The sequence below is a fragment of the Diadema antillarum genome, unplaced genomic scaffold, assembly GCF_040938485.1.
Source record: "Diadema antillarum isolate AM-2024a unplaced genomic scaffold, OU_Dant_1.0 seq00000085_RagTag, whole genome shotgun sequence".
Lineage (NCBI taxonomy): Eukaryota > Metazoa > Echinodermata > Echinoidea > Diadematoida > Diadematidae > Diadema > Diadema antillarum.
Genome location: NW_027271177.1, coordinates 1,133,409 through 1,160,943, shown reverse-complemented (window position 1 = coordinate 1,160,943; position 27,535 = coordinate 1,133,409). Strand labels below are relative to the sequence as shown.

The following is a 27,535-nucleotide window of genomic DNA, read 5'->3' as shown; positions in this document are numbered from 1 at the left end:
TTACCTCAATAATGCGCAGCTTGAACTCCCAAGTTCATTGACCCTACCTGCCAAAATATCAAAAATCCTTCATAAATTCCAAAAAAAATTCTCGGATGACTACCAAAATTTAATCATCTGTTACTTGTGTCATTCTCAACCTTTCCTGTAAGTTTCATCCAAATCCGTTATCCACTTTTTGAGTTTGCACATGGACAAACAAACTAACTAACAAACCAGCGGTAACGAAAACATAACCTCCTCCCTTGGCGGAGGTAAATATGATATGAAGATGTGGTAAGGGGAATATTCAGATCTTTTTTCTTGTACAATTGCACTTCAGAAAGGTATTAGAAAGACTCTTTTTAGTCAGAAAAGTTAGATTTAAAAAAATGATAAATTGTGAACTAGTGACATTGATATTGCAAGTTTTTTTTTTGTGCTTAACAAACACATAAACAAATACTAGCCAATAAGCTCATTGATAGCACCTAATATATTCACATTACTTTGTCCATGAAGCTGTTGTACATTTAGGAAAATGTACACTATGCATATTCTAAAAAGGACTTTAATAGTTGTTTATAGTATGATTTTGCATCTGCACATTTTGATACCAAACCTGTGCAGGCAAATTTAGTTGGAGTTTAATACAAGCCATTTACATGTTCAGATGAAGGCCCTATTCGCAAATCATGATTCGTCCAAGTAATGCTACATTTGTAAATTGACATTCCAACAGTTAAGTGATGAATGTGTATTGTTACTCCCTCCATAAGTCTGTTCTACAATGATTGACTGAATCTTAGTTCAATTACAACAATGGGTTTTGTGGAAATTCCTAAGCTTTTCAAGAGCTTATCCTTTTTTGGTTCTGAAGTAATGAGATCTAGCTTCAAAGATTGAAATAAATACGTACCCGTTGTGCGTGGTGAACCCTTTAATAAGTGTATGGCGAACCCTTTAATAAGTGTATGGCGAACCCTTTAATAAGTGTATGGTGTTGATGCGTCGTGCATTCTATCATTCCATCCCTCGCTCCGCGCCAAACCACAGACAAGCCGCTGCCTTATGGTTTCAGCTAATCCAATGTAATACCCACCGCCTCTCGTGTAATCCAGTTACGCCTCCCTAAGACCTAGTCAAAATGAGACTGAGCCCCTTTCCTAATTAAGTCTGTGCGAGACTACTAGGGTTACTTAGGATGAGGATTTATGTTTTTTGTTGTGTCCTTATTTTGTTAAGATATTCTTTCCCTATAAACTCAACTTGGTAAAAGTTGCTATGGAATAATTATTTCCCCAGACAGTCCTTAGGGGTTAGTATGCAATCTCTTTACATTTTGAAATGTCGATTGGATAAGATAGTGTTTTGCTCTGAATCTTGTATAGCTCTGCATACTCCTGATATGACAATAGACCCATGTATAGTGAATTATGTTGTGCAGTATTTGTAATGTGCGTGCAAATACACAGCAAACCATGGCATTTAGGGAGGTATTTCAAACTTTGCATGAAATACTATCGCGAGATATGAGTTTTTGTCACAAAATGCCAGCCACCTTACAGCAGTGTATTCTTCATGTGACCTAACGCATTTCCTGTCTTCTGCCCATATGGCATGTACATGCCACCAAAGATGCTCATACAATGTTTTTAAATACAGTGGGTCACATCAAAATTGGTAACTTCACAAAAGCAAAAAAAAAAAAAAAAAAAAAAATAGGGGCTATTTATGTGGTAGAATATCTGCACTCTGATATGATAAACAATTTATATTTATTTGGAAACTATGAACAAGAGTGGCATTGTTCTTCAAAAAGTATATATCAAGATTTTTAGATAGGGTCAATTGACTACTGCAAAGGACTTGTTTGAAATTGTTTGTGGTATGTCCTTATACTATATCTACTGTACCTTCATATCAATTTAAAGCGTGTGATTTTCCCCCCTTTTTTATGTAGCAGGCTTAAGTCAAGTGTTGTTGATCTCAAAGCACTGCTTAACTTTGCAGTCACAGGATATTAAAAACAGGACCAGATGCAAGAATTATGTAGCATGATGTTCAAAGGTCTCATGTTCTTAATTAATAATGCTGAAGCTACAGCTTTTATGTGCTTACAAACTTCCGTTGTGAGTGCACATTTTGTGTGTGTGTGTGTGTGTGTGTGTGTGTGTGTGTGTATGTGTGTGTGTGTGTGTGTGTGTGTGTGTGTGTAGTCAGAGTTATCCAAAATCTTTCTTCAACAATGATCCGTTAGAATGAAAGGAAGTACATGTATATGTGCCACTACATAGATGTTTATTTCCCTACGTCACCAATTATTTGCATAACCCTCTATGAGGTCCAATAAAAATTCCTGGTAACTATGAAATGTAAAATGTACATAATGCGCTATTGACATTTCAGAGAAAATGATAGCAGTTACCGAACTCCTTGCTTGTATTACCTGAAGAGTTTTTATGACATCTGACTAGTCCGATGGTTCTTTCTCTTCATCTCCTTTAACATATCATCCGAAAGAAGATATTAAAGGGAGAAGAACAAATAATAATGAGTCTGTCAAGAATTAAGTGTATCAGTGCTGTGTGAAAGGGCGAGTGACTTCATGACCTGTATACACGTACAATTTGTTGTATGTGCAAAAAGGATAGACTTACCAAAACACCTTTCTGTCTATGGTATCATTTGAGTTCATTGTAAGCCTTCATAAATACATGTATGCGTATGATCTCACATTACAAGTGTGCATCGTCATTGGTCTTTATAACTATCATGGCATGCATGCACATACACAGAGTAAAAGAGTGGTCAAGGCACTGACTAACCGAATTTGGCAAGTGTTGCAAGAAGCGCCCCCTTCAAGAAGCACCTTCAATCATTAATGGAGTCCTGCTATGCTATACACTTGTACTTTGTGCTTGAAAATAGATTTAAACTTTGAAACTTGTCAAAGCTACTGATTTTCATAATGCGTTTGTGGAAAGAAACGGTAATCATGTTGGTGTTAATCCCCTGTCCATACAATCAGAATGGCATGCCACCTGTACGAAACTGATATAGCCATAGTCTGTCATGTATTAAAATGACAACAAACCCATCTCAGCTAAGTGGTCTGTGATCAGACATGGGATGCTCCTTCAATCTTCTACTCCCTGGAGTGACGGTTGTCATCCTTGAAAACGTGTCATTAATTATCCGCCAGGAATTCTGGATTATTTATCTGTAGCTCCAACCCCTGAAATAGTCCAAGGTGCAGAGTGCAATGCCAGACTGGAGACATTGTCAAATTTGATGCATTCAAGACATCTGTACTGTATCATCACATGACAAGGATGCAAGGATATAGACATGTGATCTTATGAGTCATGTGATCTCTAGACCATTTATTAAGTCACATTTTAGACTGTTGGATGAAATAGGCTATTTATCTCATTATATATTCAAAATAAGATTATATATTATAAAGTAAGATTATATATATCATAAAGTAAGATTATATATATGATAAAGTAAGATTATGTATATTAAAAGTAAGATTATATAAAGTAAGATATATATTTCAAATAAGATATCAAATCTTGCTTTGATAATTCAGACCTCAGCTGCAATTGTATGTGTGCTCATTACTCCATATATCTTTCCTTGTCTGTCTCTGTCTGTCTGTCTGTCTTTCTGTCAGGGCATTACATGCTTTTTTGTGTGTATCGTATATGCATTTCTAAAGATATAGTAATATGAAATGTATATCATTGGACTCTGAACACCATCTAACTCCCCCCCCCCCCCCCCACACACACACAGACAGACAGAAGGAGTCGGGATGAAACGAGAACAAATTTGTCATAAGAGTAGGGTTTGTTTTCATATTTATACTACTGCCCCCTGGAAATAGAGATTTAAAAAAAAGAAGCAGACAGACACACAAATACTGAAACACATAATTTACTCTTTGAAGATATGAACCTGTTCATGCTTTCTAAAACCTAATCAACACCAGTGTAATCTGCACAGCATGTATTGCTGCCAATTAAACTTTAATACATGTAATATGAACTGTCTCTTTCCTTCGAAAAGAGAAAAATTGAATTCTATCTATCCATAGCTCTCTGACTATCTCTATCTATGATATTTGATTTTTTTTTTCCGTCTCATGTGTGTAGAACAGGGCACCATCTCATTGCCTTGTTTGAATGCATGAACGCACACACCGTCACGCATACATGCAGTCAATTTTGTTAAGTATCTCATTTGCTATTTATGAATTATAAAGTCCGTAGATTTCCCAGTGTAAAAAGGCACCTAGATTACGTTTAATACAATTGCAGTGTTGTATCATTAATCATTGTAGTATATAACAGTGTACTGCAGCACTTATTTTAATGAGTAGTAATCACTCCCATAAAATATACAGTCGTATATACATCAGCTATTGTTCACTGAAATAGTATCACTAGTTCGAGTGTTTAGTGTGCATAAATCTGCAGCGACATCGGGAAGATGTTGATGATGGTTTTGAGAGCTCAACATGTGAACTTGTGATTCTTATGTTGGGGCAGAATTCATTTCCATATAACTTGAATATGTCTGCAGGTGATTCCATGAACATTTACAATCTTGATGAGTAATGCAACAGACATTTCATACACAATACATTCAGCACCATGATAAATATTACTACTCACTGGTGGTAATTGGAGAAAAATTGTATTTAAATGGTATAGCGTCTATTCTGATGCTGGGTAATTCTTGAAGCTGTGACCAGTTTATCGAAGCTGGTGCTGCAAATGCTAAGGAGATGCTCATTATTTCTGCTAAAGGAGAAAAACACTTTCACAGACATCATTAAGGCGGACGTTGTAGCGTGTGCCTGTAATCCAGCTCCCTTGGAGGCAGGGGCGGTGATATGGCTCAGTCAGTAGCGCGTCTGCCTTCAGATCCAAGGGTACTGGGTTCAATTCCCGAGTCTCACTGAGCAGTGCTTTGTGTTAGCATTCCATCCCCACTAGTAAAAGGCAAAACACTCAGTCCCTCGGATAGGACATTAGATGGAGGTTCAGTGTGTGAATTAGCCACGACTCACGCATGCAAAAGATCCCACTTCACTCATTCATCGCAAAGAGCATGGTGCCAACCCGGTGAAGTGGTTCCCCTACCCACCCACACAAGAGAACGAGAGAATGGCCCCCTCATGGTCCATCCCAGGTGACTAGCAATAGTCAGCAAACGGTATCAGCCAAGGCACATTGTGCCATATCGTCGCTGGGGCGACAAGACCTCGTATCTACAAAATGTCAAATGTTCAGGAGAGCCAAAAAACATGGCGGCCAAAGCACTGTGGTGAATGGAATAGCCTTTCCTTTGACATGCTGTGGTAGCTTCAATTTTGGAGTAAGACAGTTGGGATTTGGACAGGACATCGCTTAACCGATTATGTGACCATTAATCCAAAAAAAGTCATTTTTACCAAAATTGGAGATACAAGGTCTTGTCACCCCGGCGACGATGATGCTTGAATAAAGCAGACATCAATGGAAAGAGGGTGCAGATACGTATCAGGTATTGAAATAAAACTAGTACCAATTTTTTCCTTCCATCAACCATGATGCATGATTTATTATGTTTTTTTTGTATCAGAAGGTCTAATGAATGTTTTTTTTTCTTCTTGTTTTTCTTTTCATCCTATTTCTCCCATGCAGACTCAGCGGACTGTCTCCATTTCTTGGAGAGGACCAACAGGAGACATATGAACATGTGACGGCGATCGACTACTCGTTCGACGACGACTACTTTGCTTCCACCAGCGACCTAGCCAAAGACTTTATCGAGAAACTATTACTGAAAGATCCAAGGTTCTGCTTTTTCTCCTTTAAATATAAAATGAATATATGAATTATTTGTAGCTATCATATTTATGAATTCTACTGAACTTAGGAAAAAGTCATGCACATCCGTGTTAACATTAGCTTTCAATGAATCAGAAATGGCTAAACTGCATATATGCTGTAATGCTGTAAGTATACAAACAGGCAGGTGTCTATGAGAAATGCATGTTACAGCAAAATTAGTCCATCCTCAGTGGGTTGATAGGGGAAAAAGAGTAAAATCTTATTGAGCACAACAGTGAAAATTTGATCAAAATCAGGTAGATATTAGGGAAGATATGAAATTTTGAAGTTTCACTAATTTTTGCACTACTAGTCTTAAAGAAAAGATATATGTGCATGAAATATATGAATGAGTGAGCTGATGATGTCATTACCTCACTGTTTTTCATTGACTCCTTACAACAACAACAAAACTGACAAAACTTCAGTTTTTGTTCTGTGCAAGTGTGAAATATAATGCTAGTTCTGGCTTAATATCTTCAATATAATGATCATTGAAATAGATTAGGATACAAGACTGGGAGATATGTTTTAACAAAAAACTCAAAACTTCAAGATTACGTGTAAAAACTATATGCCAAGGTGTGAGGCGATGACATCATCTACCAGGCTCTAATACTCATTTGCGTATTCATATAGACTGTCTGAAAACTGTTTTGTGAAAATTAGGGAAACCTCACAATTTCATGACTTCCTTAATTTTCATTCAATTTTGATCAAATTTTCACCCATATGCTTATAAGATTTTACTCCTTCCTAATACTGACTTTTGATTTGTCCTGAAATCCCTTTTTAATACTTCTATAAACCTGTTCCATTTTGACCTGTATGAGAATACAGTGTAGATTGTAGAACTTTGGACCATCAACCTCAGTAGTTTTTATCCATGTGAAAATAATGTTCTTGTCAATACCAGGGTGGCAAAAAAAAAAATTGTTAGCTGTATTCCGTATCAGAAATTACAGAGATGGGTAGAAATTGCTAACAGAATCCTGCATATGGTGGTATATGGTATCTGCATGACGTTTAAGTGCATAACGTTCATAACCTTCTGAGTGGTAGCTTCTCCCCCGAAGCAGTCATAAACGCAATTTGAAAGGGCTAAATTGGGGGGAGGGGTGGGGAAGAAGAGGATATGTCAATTTTTAATCAAAGTCTTGCCCACAGCTAGATCATAATTAACCATCCAGTATACTTCCTCCGCCCCAATCTCTCCGCCTTGACATCTCATACCACTCGGAGTAGGTTTAAATCTGGACACAATTTCCGCTGGCATATCCGTTCAAACGCTGACCCCTTCTTATTACAGTCATAAAAGATTGTGACCCTTTCCTTTTTCCCTATGAGACATTTAAAAATGACTTGAGCTGTCATCTGACTTTGTCTTTAATTAAAGGGAAAAATGTGCAATAAGAAGTTCTTGATGGTAAAACAGACACATAAAAGATGTGAAGTTATGTGGGTATGACCCTAAAAGGACACAGAGAAAAATATACCTTATGAGAGGCATCATTTCAACTTTGAGTAGCTGAGTTCTGCTGAAATGTCTTCATCATGGTTAGTGCACAACAGCCACCCTTCCTCAATTGTGTAACACTTAGATAAATGCTGAAACATGAAATATTAAGAATAATATTGTTAACGTGTTCAAATTTAATCTTAAAATGCCAATCAAGTGATTAAACTGTTGAGTGCTTTGAGTGCCTTGTGGCACAGAAAGCCCAATAACATTTTGTCCCTGGCACAGAGTGGGTCAAGAACATGTATGTTCTTTGAACTCGTGTGTGTGAACAGTTGTATGCGTTATGTAATGTATATTCCTTTCAAATGCGGAAATTATATTATTTTCAATCATCCATATTTTGTTATCAATAGGAAACGAGCAACTGTTGACCAGTGCCTTTCGCATCCATGGATTGCAGTAAGTAAAAGTTGTCACACTGTGACTTTGACTGAACAATTCCTGAGTTACTCCACAAAAGAGTCATATTGCCATTGTTTATATTTGAATATACTATTGATAATGACTACAAACAAATCTGAATGATCAAACATTGGTACGGTAGAAAAACAGAGGACAGTTTTAGTGGCAATAAGCATTACTAAATGCAGCAACACTCCAAAAATAACTCACCATAGTTTGTACTTTCAAAGCTGTTATCATAATCTGCTTGGCCATCAGTTTGACCAACATGTTCAGCTGGCCTTAAGGTAATCAGAGGAGAGATATGAGAGAGGAAGACTTCAGCACTGGTCTTCCTGGGGAGAGACCGCATCCTGAGGTGTCTCCATGGTAACAGGAAGTGCACCTTAGATAAAGGAATGGCAATGGAAGAAAATTGAAACTGGTCTATGTATGTAACCGAGACCAAACATTATACATGTACCTGAATGAGCTCCGGAATCCACATTTTGTTAAGTAATGGACATGTTGTTTATACAACAGTATGTTTATTCGTCATGAAACAAAAATGTGCATGGACATTAGAAATTGTGTTTTCACCTTTTAGATCAATACAAAGTAGAAAAGAATGGAATAAAACTTTTAGGTGTAAACTTAAAAGATTTCTTTTATGGTCACAAAGTTTCTGTTGTTGTGTGTTACGAGTTTACATTATTTGGCATAGGAAGATTGCAGAAGAAGTGAATTAATAGTGGATGTTGATAGTAAGAATCTTGCAAAACAAAAGTATAAACAAATATGATAACTCTAAAATTTGAATTGTATTAAAGAGAGAAATATCCACGTACAAATGTATGTACTTCATCCACTTGCTACCGCTTACTCTATCTAAGATGTTGTGATTGTTAAAGAGTATTATGATTTGAACTTTGAATACTATTCAATATGCCTCTTATTATCATTATGAATATCATTATTATAATCATTGTTATTGAGCATTATTATCACTACTTTATCATTATCAAGTGTAAAATCATAGCCATGAAATGTCCTACAGTACACCTACTTGCATTTTAAAGCTTTGGAGGTACACCATGTGTTATGACTGCCTCATTATTTCTATTGGCAATTTTATGTTCACATTGATGACATACATTCCGTGATCTTTCAATGACCTTTCCTGATGACCTTTTATGCCTTTCCTCTGTGCCCCACAGCCGAGGAGCAAGAAGCAGAAGGTGCAGAGACAGACATCACATCTCAACATGGAGAACCTGAGGAAGTTCAACGCTAAGAAGAGATGGAAGGTAGTTTACCAGTCTCTTCTATTCCCACAGGGCAAAACAAATACAAACTAGAAAAGCACTTGGAGAGCACCGATCTCTCGGCAAGCAGCTCATTTCAACCAATATACACATAACAGCTGGAAATGGCCCTATTTCCCGACGATAGGAAATCATAGACCCCGTTTACAGTGCGAGGCTCGGTCGCGGCTCGGCCGCGGCTCGACCCAGCCCCGCTTCAGTGTAAACGCGCAAAAGGCCAAATGTTGGGCAAAAATTGGCCTCGCACTTGGCCTCGCTCTGGAGGTGGTCTCGGCCGCAGCCGAGCCCGGCCTTTTCTCAGTGTATACGCAAACTGGGCCAAATGCGCGGCCAATTTTAGTCTGTCTTCCAAACCCTCTGCTCGTACTATTTTGTTATTCAGGATATTAACCCCCTCAACGTCGAAAACTAGTATAGTTTAAGAGGGTTTTGTCCTGCGAATGATTTTTCCTTCTGCAAAGGCCTTTGCCCGAACGGCGACTTCGTCGCATGGAATCCAGTTGGCAAAGGGTCTGAAAACCGGACTCTACCAAATTGCGTTTGTTTACAAGCAGAGCGCCACTACGACAAAATATTGAAAGGTTTGAATTAAAAGCGCGGCCAAGCCCGGCAGTGTAAACAGACAAAATTGCGGGGCTCGGCCCAGCAATTGAGGCTGGGCTCGGCCGCGGTTCGGCCCAGCCCCGCACTGTAAACGGGGTCGTAGTGTCTCTACCTAAGTTTCCTCCGGAACACACTCCTGCACACCTCAAATACGGGATGTGCAGCTTGAATTCCCTTGTTTGTTGGCCCTATTTGCCTGTGATCAAGAATCGTTGCAAATTTCAAAAAAAAAAATTCCTTGATCAAGACGGTGATCCGAATCACCACCAAAATTTAATCATCTCTTCCTTGTGTCATTATCAACTTTTCCTGTAAATTTCATCCAAATCTGATAATAACTTTTGGAGTTGTTTTGCAGACAGACAAATAAGGCCAATAATGGCTTTGTCGGAGGTACGTTTTATAAAGCATAAACCAGACAGGGAAGGTGAAGAATGAGTGCTTGGAGTAGAATGCATTTTGTCGGGCAGTGAAACATTCTTCAAATTAATGACATTCTTGCATTGAGGTGTTTTTATTTCAAGTGATTGACAAATTACCCACGCTTTATGTGAATAAGGATCAAACTTGTTGAAGACGAACTGACTTTGCTATGACACGCATTTCCCATAGACACATGCCTGAGTATTCTTGGGACTCATCTTCAACGGATTTAAAATCAGTGTTTAGTAGTAGCAGGGCATTGTTACGTACTCAGGCAGGATTTGAACCTACGACCTCCCGATCACCAGACAGGTGGCTTATCTACTAGACTACTGAGCTTCCCTCGGACAGCTGGTGCTGGTTCTAATCCTTATAGCATGCAGGTGTATTGCATAATCATTCAAATCAATGACATTTGTAAGATGCCTGTCTGGTAATCAGAAAGTCATACACTGTAGGTTCGCATCCTGTCTGAGTACATTGTATATGCACGTACACATGTATGCCCGTATTTTCTATCATGGCTAATACCTAGCACTGAGTCAGATTGATTGGGTGCTTATTTACATTGATATAGGTCAATTTGCCAATCAGTTGCAAAGAAACATTACGTATAAGAACATACTAAATCAACCAAAGAGACAAATGTTGCAAATGCATCTTGAATTAGACATGACAATGATTGTGATGAATAAAGCATGAAAGAGAATTGTCGGGAATCAACTACATGTATCTACATGTATACAATGTATATATCATTCTGTTTTTGTTCAATTTTTTTTTTTTTTTGGTGCCACAGTGTAAACCTCCTGTGTGCCACATTATTTTGAGACCACCAAGCACACATAGTTTTAGATAACATATTGTCTTTCAGAGCCATGTAACCTTTTATTGTAGCATTTCTTCCCTTTTTTTCTTTTCTTTTTTTTTTTGCTGGAAATACAGTCCAGCAAGGTTGTTGAGAAAATGTATTGCAAGCTTTGCTTCAGTGAATGTAGCAAGAGTTATTAAATAAAACATGTATGTTCACAATTTGATTGACAGTTGTGTAAGTGTGTGTTCAGCCACATGTGACATAATCATGAATCTTTCACATATTGTTAAACATTTCATACACCCATTTAACCGTGTACTGTCCAAAAGATGTCAATATGGTTTTTATGATGAAAAATGGTTAAATGTGAAAAATATTGTTGATAAGATGTATCATTATATACAATGTATTCAACTTGTATTCAACTTGCATTCAACTTGTATGACATAATTTTGTTTCTTCCCCAATCTATTTCTCTTGCCATAGCAATCAATGAAGGTTGTGTCAATATGCAATAAACTTTCCAAGAATGCTCGACTACGGAGTGCCAGTACTGCAGTTGATGTTAACGGGGTGAGTAGCTATTCAAAATTTTGCAAGTACTCCTCTTTTTTTTTAATGGTATGTCTTCAGAGAAGAAAAGATTTATTACAATGTACACAAAATGAGCACAAAATACAATCAATATCCAAAGTCATGATAGGCATTTCTTTTTTTTCTTTTTCTGTTGTTTTTTTTTTCGACAAATTCTTTACATGCATGTAGACTTCTTTGTGGGGAGCCAACCTTGCATAACAATGTGTATGACCTTTCTTGGTCTCCTTGAAGCTTACATGAAAGACAACCTAAATGTGTAACAAGCAACTACATGTACATCAGAATGAAAACTAGTAATGAAGCTTTGCTGTCTGGCAAAACCTATCTATAATATCAATATCAACAAATATTTTTATACGGAAAATTTATATTTAGCTGTCAGTTGTAAATCCAATCTAACATTTCTAGCATCTTCAGAATCACCCTTTACATGACTGACTGGTTACATGATGTCTTTGGGATGGGGCACAGGATTTTCTTGTAGTGTGTTGTACTGTGTAGTTGTAATTGGGGCTGGTACAAGTATATCAAGTAGCTCAAAATACACTTATAAAAAGTCATGTAGGATATATTTACATGTTTCCAAAGATGATTAAATTCTAGGAAGTTGTCACCATCAGCATGATCTCCAAAATCAAATTCTAACACTGTAATGATATTAAATACGTGTACAATAATTATGATTGTCGTGTTTACCCTTTAATCTTCCAAACCACAATTATTCCCGATGGTATGGTAAAAAAGATGTAATTCTTCAAGTGATCAAGAGTCTTCATTATAATCCCACTACTGTAGGCAAGAAAACAGAATGAGGAGAAAATGAGGAAGCGTATTTCATTCATTAGGCATTTAGGCTTTCCAAAGCTTTGCAAATTGTCTGAATGGTTCTTAAAGGCACAGCACAATTCTCAAGAGTGGTACCTCTTTGCAACAAAGCACCCACTCTACAGTTATAAAATCTACTGAATGTAGCACCGTACACATCAGTTATTATTGAAATGCATGTGTGTTTTGAGCACCTGAAATACATGTAGCTGTAGATACAAATGAGCACAATCAACATTGTATGAAAATACACTTGCCCACAAGCTCACCCCTGACACACAGAAATTAAATGTGTATAGAAGCACTTCACACAGATGGATATGGTGCGGCACATTCAAGTTAAAAAAAAATACTAAGTGATTTGTTGGTGTCAATATTTGACACTAGGAGAAAAACAGAAAGTTGAATTCCAAGATCGTGGCGAGTTAAAGCGGACCTGTCATTTTGAACAGCTACTATACAAAGGTAATGGCTTTGTGATGGCCCACATAAAAGTTGCAATTGTGATTCAGGTAAATATGACACAGAAGTATTTGATAATAAATTTGAACTCCAAATAATTTTGAAACCAAACTTCCCCACCTTTCCTAAGGTATGCCACCCACCAATTAATATGTGGTCTTTTCCCCAGGATCTTGTACCCCTCCATATTGAAAATGTACCCCTGAAAACATCTCTTGAATCATTCCATTTTTTGCTGACAGTGCATACAGTATGTCCGATAGTTAGAAACCCTTATGTCCCTTTATATTCTCCCTCCGTGTCATTTTCTGTATGCTGATTGTTTGGTATTTTTGTTCTCTCGTCACGACATTGTCAAGAATTCTATGTAAATGTCAGTCTGATTATTAACAATAAAGTAACACTGTAGGTGTGAAGTTATTGGGGGTTTTTTTGTAATCAGAAAAGGGATGGATTCATATGATTGTAAGAGAAACTAATAACCAAAACAAGAATGTTGTTTGACTTCTGCGATGTGATCTTGTGAGAGCGATTGGTGATACAATGTACCTGTGACTTGACACCTGGTAGCTGTGAATGTGTTACACAATGAAGTGTATTAAAATCAGATACATACATGTATCTGGTAGTGATTGTTATTCTTTGCTTGTGTTTGTGCATGTGTACAATGTACACGTATGTTTGGTGTCTGCGTATGTAGGCCTATTTGACATTTCTCACTTTGGAGGATACTAGAAACTGTTGATTCACTTGCACCTGTATTGCACAAGCACAGCGTTGCATCGCAAGAGAATAATTATGTATAGATGTATTTAATAGGTAGCAAATATTCCACTTTTAGTGATGGTAGCACAGTTCAAAAAATTGTGTTCCTTTGTTGTGTCATTTGGGAAAATATGCAGTGTAACACTCGAGTCATTTGTAGCACTGTACTGACTTGGTAAGTTGATCTCACAGTTTGTCTGGAACCAGTGGCATAGCATTTACACATATGTGTACATGTTCATTATCTAATGCACAAATTTAGCATGGGTTGCCATTACAGTAGCATTGTGAGTAGGCTCCAAAGTTTTATGTGGCTCTTTTTATTATGAGTCAAAAAAGAAGTCGTCGTCTTAAGCATTCCAGCTCCCTGTTCACCATGGAATCACTCTGTTTCCCCCATTTCATGTCGCCATATTTCTCCTACAGAGGTGTAGAAGGCTTCTAAGAAAGGTATGTCGCTTTGAGAATGATCTCTTCGGAATGACAACTTGTACGACGTACAGTCTGTAGAATGCCACTTTTTTCGTATGTCACATACAGTTCTTGACTGTAGGGATTCCGGAATGATTCCTTTGTTTTGTGCCATCTTCCAATCATTGATTTCTGCTGTCTCTTTGGCATTGGTAATTATTTTCTCTTCTCATGTTGTAACAAGATCCTCTTGAACTTTGGATATGCTGGAGATATTGCAACATGGACAATGTATGTCACACACATGTGCATGTTTCTTGGAACTCACGATGTATGGAGCTTTTCAACATTTTTATGGGGGATATCTATTACCTGCTGTATGCTGCTCTCCGTTTACCTACGGGTAGGAATAATATCTTACTATATCATGTTTATCACTTCTAAAGAGGATGATATGTTTAGTGCATCTTGCATTAATCATGTGATATCAGTGTTGCCTTGGTATCGGAAATGTTTCTTTTTCTGTATAATGTGAGTGATATGGAATGCCTTCTTTTAGGGGAATGGGTGTCTTGAGGTAATGCATTTTTAGTAATTTGCCAGTTCAGTAGTAGAAAACCATAATGCAAAAGAGAGATTTTGCATGTGTGTTTACTTCGTGTGAAACCTTAAGGTGAATATACTGTAAAAGTGGAAATTTTCGCAGTGTTGAAATTTTCGCGCATTTCGCGCAACCAAAAACTAGCGCGAAAATAAAAGCACGCGAATATTTTTGCTTGCCATATGTTCCTGTGCGTGATGTCTTGATTCCGCGGATTTAAAAACACGCGAAACTCTTCTCACCCGGCCTAGCGCGAAAAATTAGTCGCGCGAAAATATCCACTTTTACAGTAGATAATCTCACCACACTGAATTTACATTTGCATAATACTTCAATGAGAAACCTCAACTTCAGGGAAATTACTATAAATCTGTCATTTGTGGGTAAAACAGGAAATTTTGTGTCTCTGCTACCTCTTCATAAATGGAATTATGAAGATATAGTGTTCACATGGCCAAACACACAAACACCTTCATGTACCCCCCTCCACCCCTTTTCACCTTTCATACTTTTCAAGCATCTGGGATGTAACATACAAGTATATGGCATTGGGAAATCAGATGAGTGGATTCGTGTTTGTTAACCACTGATACAAAGGTTGGGGGAGCATTACAATCATCTATCACCTCATTATTATTCTCAAACCATCTGAATATGAACGATGTGCTTGATTAATGACTTAGACCCTAGATGAGGTATTTCCCATCATCACTGGGTTGCCTCAGTGGGTATGGAGGTGCAAACCTGAAACCATTGAGCAGGTCCCTAATTCACCTCAACATTAATGATATATTGTCATCATCCATCAACATCAGTGCACTTTAGGTGTGTATCATTTAAGTTGTTATATTATGTAAGATGATGAAGAGAAACCCTGATAAAACCATAATGGTGTGTATAGCAATTTACAAGTGTTTTGTTTTTGAGCTCACAAGGCAAATATTACTTTGGACTAAGCTAAGCCTGTATTACATTTATCTATAGAGGGCAGCATTGCTGTACAGTGTGCAGCACAGCCAGTGTATGAGAACATGCCCTGATGTTTAATGCTCAGTTGTAGCAGGTTAATACACCATTCTCTTTGCCCATGATTTAAATATGCAATGATTTGTTTTAGTACTGTGTGTGGTGACAAGATGATTGTAACAGGTCCAATTGTAAGTCAACTCTAGTAGAGCTTAGAGGAGCTGAACAAATTTTTTTTTTGGGAATATGTCTTTGCTGATATCGCATAGATGTTATAGAATGTTTCCACATTTCAGTTAGTCAATTTGTTGTTGTTGCGTAATTATATATATGCATTTCATATGCTATATAAGTTATAATTGCTGAATCATGAAGAGTCATGAACCTTATACAATAAATCTTATGAGGTGAGGCTTCTGAAATCCTGCAATAATTGCAATGCCCTCTGAGACTACAAACCTTTATACATGGCTGTTGACTTGAGTATTGAAGTTTAGGTTCAGTCGTAATGCATTAATTGCCATCTCCTTCGTGTACATAGACAGATAGATTTGATCAGTTTCATGTTAACAAGGCAGTACTGTTTGTGCACGTAAGTCATGCATTCACATTACAGATTACTGCATATGACTGTATAGTGTCAATTTTTATTAAACCCATGGAAGACGAGCTGATTTTGCTACTGTATAACACACATTTCCCATAGACACCTGCCCGAGTATACTCGGGGACTAGTCAGCAATGGGTTAATATGAATTGAAGGAGAGACATCTGTTTCTGGAATGTTTACCATCTCTCCCTGTCGAGGGAGAAATCTGCCGTAAGTGTACGTGTCTGTTGAATGTCATGTTTGTCAGCTTGCAGCTTCAAAATCCCATTAAAAAAACTGCTTTGAGATGCAAAAACAAACACCCACTTCATTGCATGCGCATGGCCTTTGTAGAGTGTGTGGAGTGGTGAAATGGCTTTAACCCTATACGTGTGGACTCTGCAGAATGATACCACATACATTCCTTGTTTGAGAGGCAATGGGTTAATGTCATTCTACAAGTTTGAGTCTACTGCCCATTCCAAGAACTGGCCTGCTTTGCATTACCCGTCTGTGAATCGTAGCTGTGTGCATGAATGTTTATATGTGTCTATGTTGGCCTTGTAGAATTCACTATACACCATGCTTAGCACATTAGAGCACTCGTCTTGATGTCATTTTTGCTAAGTACAACCCATTTTGGACCAACATGAACTTTACCTTGCCATCTTTGTTGCCTAAATTCATGTCATAATGTCACTTTCTGTAAAGTAATGCTAAATGTTGTTTTTTTTTTTTCAATTTCATGAAAAACATCCAAATATTATCTTGTCATGTTAGAAAAAAAAAATCACTTTGTATTATGAAATAACTGAGTTGTTAGACAATGTAGCTAGTAATTTCTAACATTCAGTCCTGGACTGAAATTGAAGTTCAGTCCAAAATGGGTTGTAGAAAAAAACAATGCTTTGCTCTCAAACATTTTTGCATACATTTGTCATGCTACGAATGCTGCATGTTTATTCCCAAATCCCTGTGCTTCAAGCATGGCACATATGCTTCATAAGATATGTACAAAATATATGAACTTACCTTTGATACATATCAAGATACATGTTTCCAGAGATAATAGAATAGTTTTAGCAGGACAAGTGCACATAGCTCATTGATGAGGGAGGATATGAACGGTGTAGATTGGCATAATACTCGGGTGAAGGCTTTAATCTGAAAGAAACATTTATTTTCTGGTCCAAAATTTTACTTGCTAAATTCTCTCATTCAACACAGAGGCAGTATATGAATAGGGTTTAGGAAGGTGGCTGACTATACAGAGCACATATCTAATGTACAATAATTCCTACCCGAGAGGGTAAATGCTTTTGCATTCTTGATTTTTTATACAAGTTGCATCCCTAAATTCAAATGTGTAACATATTATAATCACATTACATTCATATAGTGTACCTGTCAACAACAAAAAAAAAATCAGATCGCATAAGAACACAAAATAGTATTCACATTTTACCACACAGACTCAACTTCTTTGATCTGCAAGCAGTAATATTGTGCTCTTCTAATACCTCATATTAAAGTGTGTGATTTATATGTTCCTAATTTGAAAGATAATCATCAAGAGCAATTTTAAAGGATTGTGATGAAGAAATAAATGAATTAGAATCAAAGACAATAGAATCGTGTTGACACCTTTGCCAATCATTGCACTACAAATGATACATTTTTACTGATAAATTCTGCTTGGAGCTCAACATGATCTGCTCTGGTGATTAGGAATACTGCCCTCTACAGGCATAAAGTGGCACAGGCTGTTGGTGGCTGTAGAAAGCAAAGGAGGATGAATCTGTAGGCCTATTTGAGAGCTTCTACACTGGGATTAAATTCATGTGGTAATAGACCATGCAACACAATGTTTGACGCTCTTTCAAATTTGCTATGACTTTATGAAGCATACACTGTAGGTACGTAAATCTTGAAAAGCTTCGACACCGTCTTTACATATTCAGAGTGTTCACTAATTTCAGGCTCAGTTTTATATTGCAATTGAGCTATTTTTTTTTTAATGAGTGAAAGAAGGATATGATGTATCAACAAACCAAATATCCAAAGAAACACACAAGCAAACTGACAACTGCATTTAGAAGAAAAAAAAAGAAGGATTAAAGATGACTTTATTACATCTATTTCTTGTATTCCCCAAGTTTTTCTTTGTAATCCCTATAATTTTGTCACCAGTGGGTAATCATTGAAACCATTATTATTGTATTTTCAAACAAATCATGATATATTTGGTTGAGATTGACATGCGTCGTGTGCATTATATGCCTTCGTTTATATTCAGAATAGTATCATGGTGGTTTATGTAATTATGAAAAAAAGAAGATATAATTAGACGAAAATGTTTTTCCCTGTATTGTGGCATCATATTTTACTTGAAATAATTCATTCCAGTTCTTGTTTATTAATTTCCTGACAAAGGGCAAGTGTTTTATGAAGTGTTCCCACTTTTGGCTTTTGATATCCATTGACTTCTGGGGGAATTCAGTCACACAAAAAGTTCTGAGATTTACACAAATGTTTACTGTTATTTCAGTGGTGATTTAGAATGAAGCCATTGAAACATTCATATTTTCCCTTGATGTTTGAGAAATTTTAGCATAGAGAAAGTATTAGAGAAGTTTAGGTGATATACATTTTTCCTGAAATGTTTCAAATGCACTACTTCATGCTCAATTCCTTTTTTTTTTTTTTGCTCATTGCTAGGTACAGCTGTACATCATGCTTGAAATCATGTCAGCACAAGTTTCATTTTAATTTCTCAATCAACCAACTAGAAAAAAAAATTAATTTTCATATTTTGTTTCTTCCTTTTTTTTATTTCTGCTTCTTCATCCCATCATATGATTTGCACCCGACGCTGTGGCTGCCGTCTCAACTGGACAAAAAAACAAAAACAAAACCAAAACACAAATGAAAAACAAACAAATGTACATCTGCAATGTCATTCTGTCTGCCTTGCCTGCTGTGCTGTGTCGGTGGTGGTGGTTTTGTGGTGTCTGGTGATGGGATTTGCACTAACAGTCGCCACCCGCGCTCTCACCCGTTGCCGAGGCAACCGCATCCACGGAGGAGGAAACGGGAGAGGAGAATGCATTCCACGGCAATAACGCTGTCGGAGATGAAGTAGTGATAGAAAAGGGGGCCAGTAGGGGTAGTGATGGATTTGAAGCTCCGGAGGAAGGGGATGGAAAATGGAGTAAATTGGCTGAGCGGGGACAAACTGGAGGAAACTCCACTCATCCTCAGGATTCAAGGAAAACTGAGGAGGAGGAGGAGGGAACAGGGGCCACACCCATAACACCCCCAGTGACTGGTAGGAGCAACGATAATGATAACAATAACAACAGCAACAAGGGTTCCGCCAATGATTCGCTCAGCAGAATGGGAGAGACTGGCATTGGGTCGGGGGTGGATGGGGCAAACAAGGGGGAAAGACACGCCCAGATTGCTAATAATAGCACTCAACTGGGTAAAAACACTGGCAGAATTGATTCTGGTAACCTCCTGAATTTCATCACCAGTGTGATGGTTGTGTTTGGTTGCTTTCTGTACTTTCAGATGTAGGTACACTGTTGTATGTCACTTTTTTTTTAACGCACAATGTTGGATCCTTGAATGTTAATTGACCGAGCACACAAATCATTGAACAAGTGAACAAGTGATGACTGCTTTGTAAAGGAAAAAAATCTCATATTTGACATGCCAAATTGATGTTTGATGTAATGTGTCTTCCAGAGTAGCTTCTACAAATTGAAATATACCCCCCCCCCCATTTTTTTTAAGTCTTTGAGTGTTCGATTTTTCCAAAAGCTCCTGGAGATTGTTGTACTGGTATCAATAACCCATACATAATTTAAATGGAAAATCCAGCAAGAAAAAGAAAACAAAAACCAACACTGAAGTTGATTAATCTTCTATAGTAACATTACACCCTCTTGGGATTATCACAAACCTTCTAAGGTCTGTTGACTGTAGTGTACATGTAGTGTTACTTATAGTTGTAAGATATTCAGAAGGAATTTCACAAATCTTAATTTTGTATGAAAAGTTGACATTGCCTTGACCTGTTATTGATATACAGCAAGGCAAATGTTATTGCACATATGCTTTCTGCAAGGGTTAGGCCAAGTGTTGTTTCATTAACTCAGAAAAAGAAAACATTTTTTTTTGGGGTGAATTCTTATGTATTTTTCTTTCTCTTTCTTACAATAGTGAATTCACAAATTGTTCTAAAGGTCTTGTCTTGAAAGGAAGGAATTTTGAATTCACCCAAACTAGGAAAATGTATAATTTTTTTTTTTTTTTTTAGCAGATTGCATGATTTTTATCAAAGTTTCACCGATTGTCTCAGTGATTTTTCTGTATTGATTGAATCTGCATATGTAATATTTGGGGAAACTTCCCCTCTGATAATTCAAGACAGTCAAGTTAATATGACTTTTATGTACAGCGGAATTAATGAATACTGAGCAGTACGTATCTAAGTCATGTGACCAAGATTGTTGTATATACTGTACACAGGTACAATTTGTAGCTGTAGGGCACCATGTTTGATGAGGGACGTAGGTTTAAGTAGCCGCAATGTTTCTATCGTAGATTTCATTCTTCAGTGATCTTTCGCTTTTGAATCACTGCCATTTATTGAAACAAACCTTCCTTTTTTCATTAGCGGATTATTTTGTTTTTAATCATCTATGGATTTCTTAGATAGTGCTTGATGTGGTTATAGTAGCTATAGCTTGTAGAATGTAGAAAACATTCAACATTGTGATTTTCTTTAAAAGATACGTTTAACCCTTTGAATTCCAGATGTTTTCACCCTAACATGCCTGACTTAACATTTTTGATATGCAGTCGTGTGCGTTAGTATGACAGGAAAACTCCTTGGAGTTATTACAATTTGCTGTGCATTTTTAACTTTAACATGAGTCACTAACAGAAATGTTGAAATCCCGGTATGTGCAAGCAATAGGTATGGTGACATCATTGCATAATTGAAGTCAAATGAATGGTTGTTGCTATGGAAACTGCTTTATTGGAAGTCATGGATGTACCTTCTGTGTGCCCAGGGGAACTGTGTAACTATCAAAATGTTCCTCACAAAATAAATTCATCATGTTGCTTTGACAGAGTATTGATCTAGCATGCAATGTGGTAAATGAGATGTAATATATGTGACCGTGCGACACAAAAAGTCGCACCCCTTGATTTTACATGAGGACTAAAAAAAATGTGAAATGGGTCAACCGAGTCATATTCTTGAGCTTTTCATATTTTCTGAAAGAGCTATCTTTCTTATACGTTATTCTGAAGTTTGGGGTCATAACATGAATGGGAAAGTGTGTTTTGAGCAGTTTTTCTACAACCCTTTTTTGGGGGGAGAGTAGAAAGACTAGCTATGTCTTTTAGAGGCCCCCTTTCATTTCTTGAAAGCCTTTGCGTACTCTTCACTTTCAAGTCTAATAACTTTTAAAAAGATAATGCTACTAATTTGAAAGTTGGCATTAATTATGGACAGAATATGTTAATAGAGCATGCTTAATTTCAGCTTAATCTGATAATCTCTTCATTGTTGTTGCTCTGGTCGCTTGAATAGACAGATAGACCGTGTACTTCAGAGCCTCTTTTCTCAGTTCACACTTTTCCAGAGTGTGTGCTTTCTTTCCAGTATTTTAAATAGATAGGTTAGGGAATTCCATTTGAATGGAGTTTTTACATCATTTTAAAGCTTAGAGTCTGCTCTTTCAGAATCTGCCCTTAACTAAAAATCCATGTCTGGTGACTTTTTGTTGGTTTTGTGATGCAGGGTCACATATGCAGATGTTTAGTAATCATTTGTGTGCAAGTGATGTGTTTTGTCTTAACCCAAGCAATACCAGATTGTGATTACAATCAACTTTAGATGAAATTGTAACTGTGATGATGGCAATAATTTTGTCTTCCAAAGAATTCTGTCTGATATTGTTCCTCTTCAGCTGCACTACACATTGTGGACCTACAGATTAGTTCTATTCATAATTTGAGTTGTGTTGTATTTCATAGGCAGTATTGAATTGCTTTATTTAGATTTGTTGTAGTTGGTTTAGTGATCATATAAAAAAAAGACTCTTTACTAACTCATATTGTAACAATCAAATATCTAAGATATGTTGTATATAAAATATATTTTGGTAGTTCCTACGTATATTATTTTAATTTTGTGTATTACTCAAGAATTACTTTTGCAAATATTATTTTATTATTTCATGTAATGTTTCAATCAATATGAATAATGATGTACAGATACTTCTAATTGATATTAGTTATAATATCAGCGTGTGTTTCATGATTGTTTTAGCAGCAATGGAAAGTAAAGGAGAAAATGAGGTAGGATAGATCATGGAAAATTATAGTTGTTTTTTTTGGGGGGGGAGGGGTGCGAGTGTGCAGGCATATACACTGTACATATATCGGATTGCCTTGTGGTTTGCTTTGCTTGACAGCATGGGTTTAATGTGGAGCATTGTGTCCCATGGGCATTATTAATTCAACTCATTAGAGAAAAGGAACAAGATAGAAATGAAGTTCATTCTGTCTTAAAGGTTGGAGAAAGGTGTTGAGGTCATATGATGCCTCAGTTGTGATAGACATTTCCCCTCCCCCATCAGAAAAAAAAACACTAAAAACTATTCAAAAGAAAAGCAAAGAAGTCATTTGTCATTAACAATCAGTCTGTGCTAAAAAATAATTTAAAAATGCATTTTTTTTATAAAGCACCTGTACAAGAAGTGTGAACAATTTAACTTAACCTTCTGCAGTAACATTTAGTATTATCACTGTACCAAACCACACCACACACAGATTGTGATATGTGCTGTACAAGCCAGTAGTTTTGTTTTGTTATGTTTTGTTTTTTTCATTTTTCACTGTAAATATCAGCATCCACACTTTGTCACATTTTTGTCACATTTTTGACCGGTGAGGAGACAAGGAAGTCCATTAAAAAAATAAACCTCATAATGAGAGTACCAAATTTACCTCCTCCAGTCCAGCTGATCCAGTGGAAGTGTGTAATATGTCATACTTTGACATTTACACCCACATGTGGCATTATGAAACTAAATACATCCAGTACACCATGCCCCCCCCCTACCCCCAAAAGACAACTTGCTGCAGTAGATATTAGGGGACATAGACAGTAACTGTTGCGTTTTTACCCACACAACCCAAGCCTAGAATGTGCTATTGTGGAAAATAAGAGAAGTGACTGTTTTTTCCCTCACACATTCAAAAAAAAAATAATGAAAAATGTGTGGGGGGGGGGGGGGGTTGGGGTTGTTTACATCAAAAACAATTTTAGCTCACTTGTAATTTGTCTTGAATAGGATTTTCAATTAAAAATGTGTTTTCATGAACTGATTCAAGGATTTATTCCTGGTTTAGTCTTTAGGACAGGGCAGTGATAGTTCATGTTAGTTTTGTGATTGGCAATAACGATACAATTTAATTCTAATGAAGTGGCAATGTGTGATAGCATTGGAAATCACTACCAATATCTGCCTTGAATAATTTAGTAGAGTTTTCATGGAAATAAACACAAGAGGGAGCACTTCAGTTTTTCAGTGGAAGACTTCAATGAGACAGAATAACCTGGGTGGAAATTCATACAGTGTAAGATTAGCAGATAGGCAGTCACTTACAGGAGCAGTGAGTGTCATGTATTAAAGCTGTTTGGATTACCACATCAAGCTATCAATATCTTGCAGCTATTAGCTGGGTGCCACTTAATGCAATAATCACAGTTTGTCTGATTCATTTCAAATGTGTACTCATTCATAATGTGGGAATCTTTAATTGGATACCTACAAGGCACATTCTTCTCTTGTCCAACATAACAAACACAAAAGCAAGGAAAAAAATAGAGTAAAGAAAACAAGCAAAAGCAGTCCCAATGTCATCTGGTCGGTTATTCATCATGTGATTACAATTTTGGAAAAGCAAGATTATACCTAATCATGATTATTTTGTGTAGAGTGATATGTTTGGTGATGTAAATCTGATGCCATCGTATCATAATTTGAGAGAATATCCCCAATAAGTTATGGCTATTGATCATAATATATCCTAGACATTTTTTTTTCTTCTCCTCTATTCCTACCACACTTTGGACTGCTCCTTCTGCCTGGCCCAATTAACATGAGTTTGTGCTGCTTTTCAATGCTTTTGTTTTGCACCAGTTTTTTGTGATGGAATCAATTCTATTAATTGTTCATTAATCGTAGTGCTGTGATGACTGTTCAAGTGTATGTTGCATGATGTTTACACCTCTTAAGAAAAGGACTGCCATGTGCCTAGTGTATGTTGCTTCTGCAGCCCTTTGTTTTGCTGGAATATTTCCAACAGGATTGAGGTTCTATTCTTAGTAGCATGTATACACTCTGTCCCCCACATTTTCTGTAAATTCTTCTCCAGTTAATCTTTTTTATACCTCTATCAGCATGATTTCAACTGTCAGAATCATAATGACAAAATCTCTGCTTGATAAATCTCTCTAATGGGTCTACTTCGCTTCTCTGCCTTTTCTCCCTCAATTTTTATTCTCTTTACATTCACTTCACTGGTGAGTATATACCCTCGCTCATCCATCTCTCCCTTCTATATTGAAACCTCTTTTTGTTTTGTTTCCGTGCTCACCATACCCAATGAATTTCTGCATGCATTTTTCATGTTACCTTCACTGCTCATAATCATATGCATCTCATCACTCTTTAAGTCACACAATACCCATCTTCATAATTTCCTGATTTCCGATTCATTTTCTGACCTTCAAAATGTTGCATAATTTCCGATCGTCATGCTGTGTCATTGTGGCTTGTTTTATGTGCATTGATTTTTTTTTTTCATTTTTGTGCAATCATATTGTTTTGTGAACAACTTCCTCAAAAAAAAAATGCTCTGCAATATTAATTTGTCTTTTTGTTTGATTTTTAAACACCTTTTTCTTCCCTTATCTCGTTTTTCCATATGCTATTCCCATACCCCTCCCCCCCATCTTTGGTGCGATTCATTTCTTTATCCACGTATCCACCCGCTTGCAAACCAAACAGCTTGACACTGAATCTGAATGACTTTCCTATGTGACACACTAGCTCCCAGTGGTTGGAGATTGGGGAGGGGGGGGGGGGGGGGGAGGGGGGAGGAGGAAGAAAGGGTCAAGGGTCATATTGCACAGATATGAAGCAAACAGATGACGAGATATACTTTGATTCTCCCCCTCATCATAAAGCTGCAGCTGACGTTTCCCTTTAAGCAATCCAAGGATGGCCTGTTCATAGTTTAAGCCATAATATTGATTTCTTCCCGACAGACATCTAATATTGTTATTTACAATGTAGATGCACTCTTTGCAGTTAACGCCCCTGCATACAGTATTATTTATAGCACAAAGAGAAAAAAAGAAGTAGGCTGATTTCAGGATTACATACTTATATTTTTACACTCATACATTCTACATTATCTGTAACAAGAAACACAACTGATAGTTTAAAAAAGGGTAAACATTTGTTCAATGCCATGCATGCGGTAAAGAGTGGACTCTGAAAAAAAGCAATTTAGATCAAAACAGTCTCCCGTAGTTCTGATGTTTGAAATTTATGAATTGGCAGAAGGCATCACAGCACAAAGAACAGGAACTAGTGCTTTTGTCATTCTGTCCTGCTAACATATCAGGGCTCGACCCTAACTTTTTTCGGTGGCCTGATGGGGCCACCAAAATCATCAATTTCAAATTTTGGGTGGCCCGAGCGAAAAATTTGGTGGCCCGAGAGAAAAATTTGGTGGCCCCCCCCCCCCCAAAAAAAAATGATAAAAGTCCATTTTTTTTTTATAAGTCGCACACTCACTGCATGCAGTTATGCATTTCCGGCGCAAAAAGTTACGAATTTATTGACACACTTTTCAAAAAAATTTGGTGGCCTGAGGTGGGCCACCAAATTTGCCCTTTTCTGAAATTTGGTGGCCCGACTTTCATTTTTGGTGGCCCCGGGCCACCGGGCCACCGTTAGTGTCGAGCCCTGCATATATATCATCAGCTGCATTCTAAGATTGGAGCATAAATAAAAAGAAAACATGAATTTTTGTAATCCAAAGTGGGTAGATTTATAAGCATTGTCACAAACATTGGGTTAAATAGTGCCCTTGTGGTTTTGGTTTTTATCATTTTACTGGAAATGAAAATAATTCAAAGTTGACACCCTAATGTACAGGAAATCAAGCTATACAACGTGTTACCAATAACTCAGCACCCCTAAAAATTGCAATAACACGACATTATATTGGCAATTACATATGTAGGACATAAAAAAAACTCAGACAATTATGCCAATGATGAATTCTTTATACATATTGTAAACTTGACCAGAGTAGTTATTACTTTCTTGTGGAATAATTTATAGGTTTTATCAGAATATTTTCATCTGAATGCCACAAAGATTTAACAACCACATAGCTTTGTCTCAAGTCTTAAAGTCTCTGTAATACATAATAATGATGTAATGAATGCGAAGGAACTTTACGTGTCAAAGTTGCTACAAGTGATCAATGGATCTGCTTTTATGTCACTTTTGTTAGAATTCTAGTACTTTACTGACACCAAATACTCTTGGTACTCCTATTTATGCCATATGAAGAATGTTGAACATGTGACCTCAACAGATTGTCTTGTATTTAGAGAATGCCAACAAAACAAGAGTAGAAAAAAGAATATCAGAATGTTTGCTAAGTCTTCCCTTTAAGCCTGTGCAGTACTGCTAATGAAGTGAAGTTATGTAAAATGTATTCTCAGTTACACATACATGTATTTTGGAAAGCTCCATTTACTACATTGTAGGGCATTACTCATTAATATTCGGGCATTATACTGTGTGTGTGTACATTGTATGTGTAGATAGACAAATGGGCATTCACTTGTATCTTTTGGAACAATTCTCATTTGTTGTCATTTTACCTTTTTTTCCCCTCATAACATTTCCTCTTTTTTTACATGAATTCGCACTTTTTGTAATAGATCATTACTTTTTGAGTGAAATAATACACTTGTAAAGTGCTTCATTTGCATTACATTCCAACTGCACTCTAAGTCCCTATGGGGTTTTACAGGGAAACCTTTTAATATAAAGTGGTCACCTGGACCACTGATTTTAGAAATTAAAAACAACACAAAAACAACAACAACAAACAGCTAAATACAGTATTGAAAAGTCAGCACCATCAAATTCACCTCGTTGAACGTGATACCTTGTGAGTGAGCTTGCTATAACGGGGTTTCGCTTTACGTACACTGTATACCACTTTCGGAACCTCTGCACATTCACCCTGCAGTGCTACCATTA

At 36.9% G+C, this 27,535-nt stretch overlaps 1 protein-coding gene across 1 annotated transcript in view; it reads left to right on the top strand.

Annotated features, from left to right (window-relative positions):
* Positions 1-27,535, top strand: part of LOC139726499 (death-associated protein kinase 1-like) — a 164,500-nt gene that overhangs the window by 71,542 nt on the left and 65,423 nt on the right. The window contains exons 7-10 of the mRNA XM_071637456.1: positions 5,679-5,831; positions 7,743-7,788; positions 8,988-9,077; positions 11,422-11,508. Of these exons, the coding sequence (XP_071493557.1) occupies positions 5,679-5,831; positions 7,743-7,788; positions 8,988-9,077; positions 11,422-11,508 (376 nt within the window). The remainder of the gene's footprint in view (positions 1-5,678; positions 5,832-7,742; positions 7,789-8,987; positions 9,078-11,421; positions 11,509-27,535) is intronic.